This window comes from Seriola lalandi, unplaced genomic scaffold, assembly GCF_002814215.2.
Source record: "Seriola lalandi dorsalis isolate HSWRI2012SDOR001 ecotype SW California unplaced genomic scaffold, Sedor1 jcf7180002054382, whole genome shotgun sequence".
NCBI lineage: Eukaryota > Metazoa > Chordata > Actinopteri > Carangiformes > Carangidae > Seriola > Seriola lalandi.
In genome coordinates, this window is record NW_019524935.1 from 78180 (window position 1) to 83328 (window position 5149).

At 45.4% G+C, this 5149-nt stretch overlaps 1 protein-coding gene across 1 annotated transcript; it reads right to left on the reverse strand.

The window, feature by feature from the left end:
* Positions 1 to 2878: 2878 nt before the first annotated feature.
* LOC111657067 (ADP-ribosylation factor-like protein 4C) lies at positions 2879 to 4749 on the reverse strand. The gene has a single exon (XM_023409040.2). It carries the CDS (start codon positions 4256 to 4258, stop codon positions 3680 to 3682), a length of 579 nt encoding a protein of 192 aa, XP_023264808.1. The 5' UTR covers positions 4259 to 4749; the 3' UTR covers positions 2879 to 3679.
* Positions 4750 to 5149: the final 400 nt, after the last annotated feature.

A 5149-nucleotide genomic window follows, 5' to 3' on the forward strand; every position in this document is an offset into this window, starting at 1 on the left:
CATTAACTTTACTTTCTGCAATCATCCACAAGTCAATGTAAAAATCCCATCAGCTATTTGTGGAAGGAACCGGAGTGACGCTAGCTTCAAGGTTGGACTGTAGAAACACGTCATCCCTGCAGCTCTGTGGTGAAGGCTGGTGGAGCTGTTTGCTGCCTCAGTGAAAAACAGGGCCAACACAACTCCAGGCCTAAAGACACTGGCAACTTCTGTTTTTTAAGTTTTAAAGATCATTTTTTTCTTAAAAAGACACTTGAATTGAACATTGTCAAAAACATTGTTTGTAGTAAAGATGCAAACAACATTATCAGGAAGGTAAAAATGATTTCAGTAGGGTTCGTATGCAGAAGCATTTCTCTTATTTGCATAGATGTTTATTCTATAGATGTTTATTTTTCTGCTGTGGTAAATGAATTTCCCAGTTGATAATTAATCAAAACAAATATGTCAGAGCAGATTCAGGGGGAATGGTTTATAAGATATAATGCATCATGGCTTTGTTTTTAATATTTTACAGTGTCAACATCGTTTAGTTTCAAAGAAGAGACAAGACGACACAGAGTATGTGGATGAACAGAAAGGAGCGAGTCGAGGGGGATGGAGACATTTTATTCTTTGTGACTTGTTGTCAGTGTAAACACAAACGTTAACACTGCAGACAAACTGCGAGGAGGGGAAATCTTGTTTTTCTTAAATCACTGAGGCTGGACTGGGTTGGTACTGTTGCCATGGCGACGGGTATTCCTGAGATGACAGGGCCGTTTCTTTTTATTTTTTTGAGACAGATAGAAACCGCACTCTGTTTTTTCTGAGCCTCTTGTCATTAAAGAGCATCAAACAAGCAGGAAGTTGCCTTTGTTTTTTTTATCTCTGACTTTAAACACAGTTTGAAAAAGCATGTAAGTGGCACATGTCGGTGTTCCCGCCTAAACCTGTTGAAATGAAAGGAAATGTTTTTCCTGTTGCCGTGTTTCAACATGGATTCAAAATCTGTAGAAACGAGGCGATTAATGTCATTTCATGTACCGGTGATGACACGTCAGCCACGGGGCGAACTGGATGCTGATTGGCTTGGAGGGTCGTGCATTATTTTTAGATAACCTCACACATCATTGTGTCATTAATCCTCGTTTGTAAGGTTTTTAGTTTCAGCTGTTACCAGGCAACATCTCCCGCTCCTGGCTAAAGTAGTAATGTTTATTTTAAGCCTGAAACAGATAAAGTGCAGATGATGAATTCATCTTAGCAGCTTTAGCATGTTCGCTATCTTAGCTCAGGATTTTAAAATGTTGACCTGATGAAAAGTTGTAGGATTCATCCTCTGGAGACCGTGAATATATAATGTATATATAATGTACAAGATGCCATCACAATCCAACCAGTAGTTATTTCACTCTGGATTAAACTGACCGACACTTCCCCGAGCTAATGTGGCTAAAAGCAAGACTTACACTGGACCGCCGCCACACGTAACTGGCAGCATCATCCAGCGTCTTAATTACACCGACAGGTTTCACCTCATCGAGACGAAGAGGAGCATTTTGTAAAGTTTTATAATGACAGCTTCATTAGCTGCTCTGTAGCCTCCAGATTACTCTGTGAAACTCATTTACTTTGACTCATGTTTTTAAGTTTCCTGGCTGCTGTAGTCGTAGTTTACTGAATGCATCTGTTCATTTACCAACCGCAGCAGTTTTATCTCTGAAAACTGAAACATAACAGAAACAGTTGGTGAGGAATGTTTTTATATTTGAACAGGCTCAACAGAAAAACTTGTCACAGTTCCTCTGTGTTATTTAATTATCTCTACAGTGTCTTTTTTTAGTGGAAATGAGTTTGAACAACCAGTTCTGAGAGTTTAGAAGCTGATCACATTCAGACGTCCAGGTAACACTAGCACCAACCTGATGATTCAGTCACAGGTAAAGTCTGTACAGGAAGAAGGAAACTGTCCGTGTGTTTCAGCTCACTCACTGAACAGCTGCTCATGTTTCTGTGTGGTGTTTATTATGTGATGAGGTCTTCGCTCTGCAGAGGCCACTCGGGGTGATTCAGAGATTTTAGTCGCATGACAAGAATGTAAAACCCTCAGATACAAAAGATTCTTTGTCTCTTTAAAAGTATCAACAGAGTAAAACTTCAGTAAAAGTACAGAAGTATTTTAGTCACATGTGGTTTAAAGAATCTAAAGAAAAAGTAAAAGTGTCTCCTGTGACTGGGGAGATGCTCAGATCAGATCACTGTGTCAAAAACAATTATTTCATTCACTTGATTAATAAATGTCCAGAAAACTTGTGGATCTGGTTTCAGCTGCTGGGACGTGAATATCTGCTGGTTTCTTTAAGATTCTGACACAGATGCTGAAACGTGTTTATGGGTTTTAGAAGAAACTGTGACGTGCAGTTTCACTACTTTCTGACATTTTTTTGGACCAATCAAATAAAACTTTTAAAAAGGAGAAAATAACAGGCAGATTAATCAATAACAAAAACACTAATATGTTTCCTAATTCATGTGCACACACTGAACATTTTCCCCAGCAGAATCATCCAGCAGCTCTGACTGAACTGTTATCTTTGTCCAAAATAAGTTCCTACATGAATGAGAAAGCGTGGCGTGAGAGTCGACGCTCCTCAGGACGGACGCCGAACACGCCGCCGGTCCGGTCCGAGCTCTGGTTCCTGCTGCCGCGGCGCTGCAATGCAGATCCATAAATTTCACAAACGAGCTCCTCTGCGTTCACTTCACCAGAGGAAGATCAAGACGGGAAACCTGCAGCTGAGGCAAAAGAACCCCTGTGACCTCTGACCTCTGTGACCCCCACACCTGAGAGGTCTGGATGAACCACACAGTAAATTAACAACAGTCACCCAAATCATGGATTTTTAAATCTTTTTAATATTCAAAAATACTTCAATTCTGCTTTTTCTTAGTACATAAACCACCTGGATCTGCTCCTCTGTTCATACAGTGTAGTTCTCTACTGTTTGTTAGGAAATGAAAAGTGCAAAGTAGTGGACGCTCTTGTCCTCAGCCCACCACACAGAGGAAAGGCTACTTCAATGCTCCCGGAGAGAAACAGTCTGCAGGACACCCAGAACCGTCAGACTGATACTACAGATGACTGACTGCAACAAAACCCCAACAATCCGGAGATGTCCGGCTGAAACATCTGGGCAGCTACATCTCCGGATTCTGGGGGATTTTGCTGCAGTGAGATCTGGTTTCCCCCAAAAAAACAAAGAGCAGGGGGAACATGTGACCCCCGAGCCACGTGCAAAATCAAACCTGTGTCTCCACAGTGTGTGTGTGTGTGTGTGTGTGTGTGGATGGAAATAAAAAACATGTCGGTCCATAAAAGTCCTCAGCACAGGAGCTTGTTCTCCTTCAGAGTCAGCGGTAAAGCAGCAGATGAACAGGCCCGCCTGTTTCTCCTGAACACGAGTTCAAGTTTCTCCTCAGTCTCTTTTTTTTCTTTTCTTTTTTTGGTTAAACCTTTTAATTCAGTCTTGTCTCTCCTGCAGCCTCCTGTGTGCAAAAGCATCATCCAGCAGGACTTCACAGCTTTAATCCAAACGGAGGATGTAAAAACAAAAATCACTGCAGCGCGTGAACCTGCAGGGGCCACGCCACCAGGGCAGAACCCGGACTACAGCCTCGTCCGCAGGACCGGCTCCAGTTACCGCTTCTTCTTCTGCTTTAAGGATTTCCTCCTCTTCACGATCATCTCGTACAGCTTGTCCATGCCCTCGTGGAGCCCCTCGCCTATGATAGCGCACGCGGGCTGGATGTGGTAGGTGGTGGAGGGGGTGAGCTCGTGCAGGGCCAGCTGCTTCTCGATGTCCGCCACCGGCAGGGACTTGGGCAGGTCCTGCTTGTTGGCGATGACCAGCAGCGGCGTGCCCTGGTTCTCCGCGAACTTGGTGACTTTGTGCAGCTCGGTCTTGGCCTCCTCGAGCCTGTCCACGTCCACGGAGTCCACGACGTAGATGATGCCGTCCGTGCACCGGCTGTAGGACTTCCACAGGGGCCTCAGCTTCTCCTGGCCCCCCACGTCCCAGAAGTGGCAGCTGATGCCCTTCGCGGTGCCGTTACTCAGCTTGATCTTCTCCGTGTTGAAGCCGATCGTCGGGACCGTGTTGACGAATTCGTTGAATTTGAGTCTGTACAGGACCGTGGTCTTCCCCGCGGAGTCCAGACCCAGCATGACGATGTGGAGGGACTGGAAGGCGGAGATGTTGGAGAAGCTGTTTCCCATCCTGGCGTCTTTTTTTCGCTGTTTGTTTTATGTGTCAGCAGCTTGTGGAGGGTCGAAGCTCATGTGTAAGATTCCTCAGGTCGCTGTGGATGACGGATCGGCTCGGCTGCGGTGCTGTGGCCCTCAGCTGCAGCGGGGGACGCGGTGCGCCTCAGCAGGACGCAGCGCGCCGTTCATTAGTATTCTCCTCACGCGCTCACACCCATTTGGCGACGAGGAAGCTCCACGGTGAAAACGCTCCTCCGGGGACCGCGCTGAGAGGACACCGGTGATCACAAACCCTTTCACCCGCCTCGACAAATCCTCTCTGCGGTGACCCGGTCCTCTGCAGAATCACAGAACCGGATCCAGCTCTCGGGATTCTGGCTGCGTCCCGGGGACAAATCAAGGTCCACGCAGAATCATCCACCGACTCGCTTTTCCTTCTTTCCTCCCCCGGCTCGTGTCGGACGCTCCTCTCGTGACGGTCTCTGCAGCTGCACTGTTGTGGGGCTGAGAAAACAAGACCGCAAAACAAGAGCCACCCCCCTCCTCCACCCCGCCCCCTCCAAGCCCCGCCCCGCCGGGACATGTGCCAATGAGGCAGCGAGCGTCTGCACGAGCTGCTGTAGTGATCCGGTTCCTATGGACACAAACACCACAACTACAAACTCCTTCACACAACAACAAGTTATAGAGATTAAAATAAAATATAAACAATAAAATAATCTTTGTCATAAGTGTTTTTTATTTTCTGAGTTTGTGTCAGAAATAAAAAAACTAACAAAAGATAAATAAACAAATGAAACTTATAATGAAATGCAAAATTGATTATATTGTTGTGTAGTTTCATAATAAATAATAATAATAATAATTATTATTATTAAGTGTTTGTGTCCACGCTGATCCAGC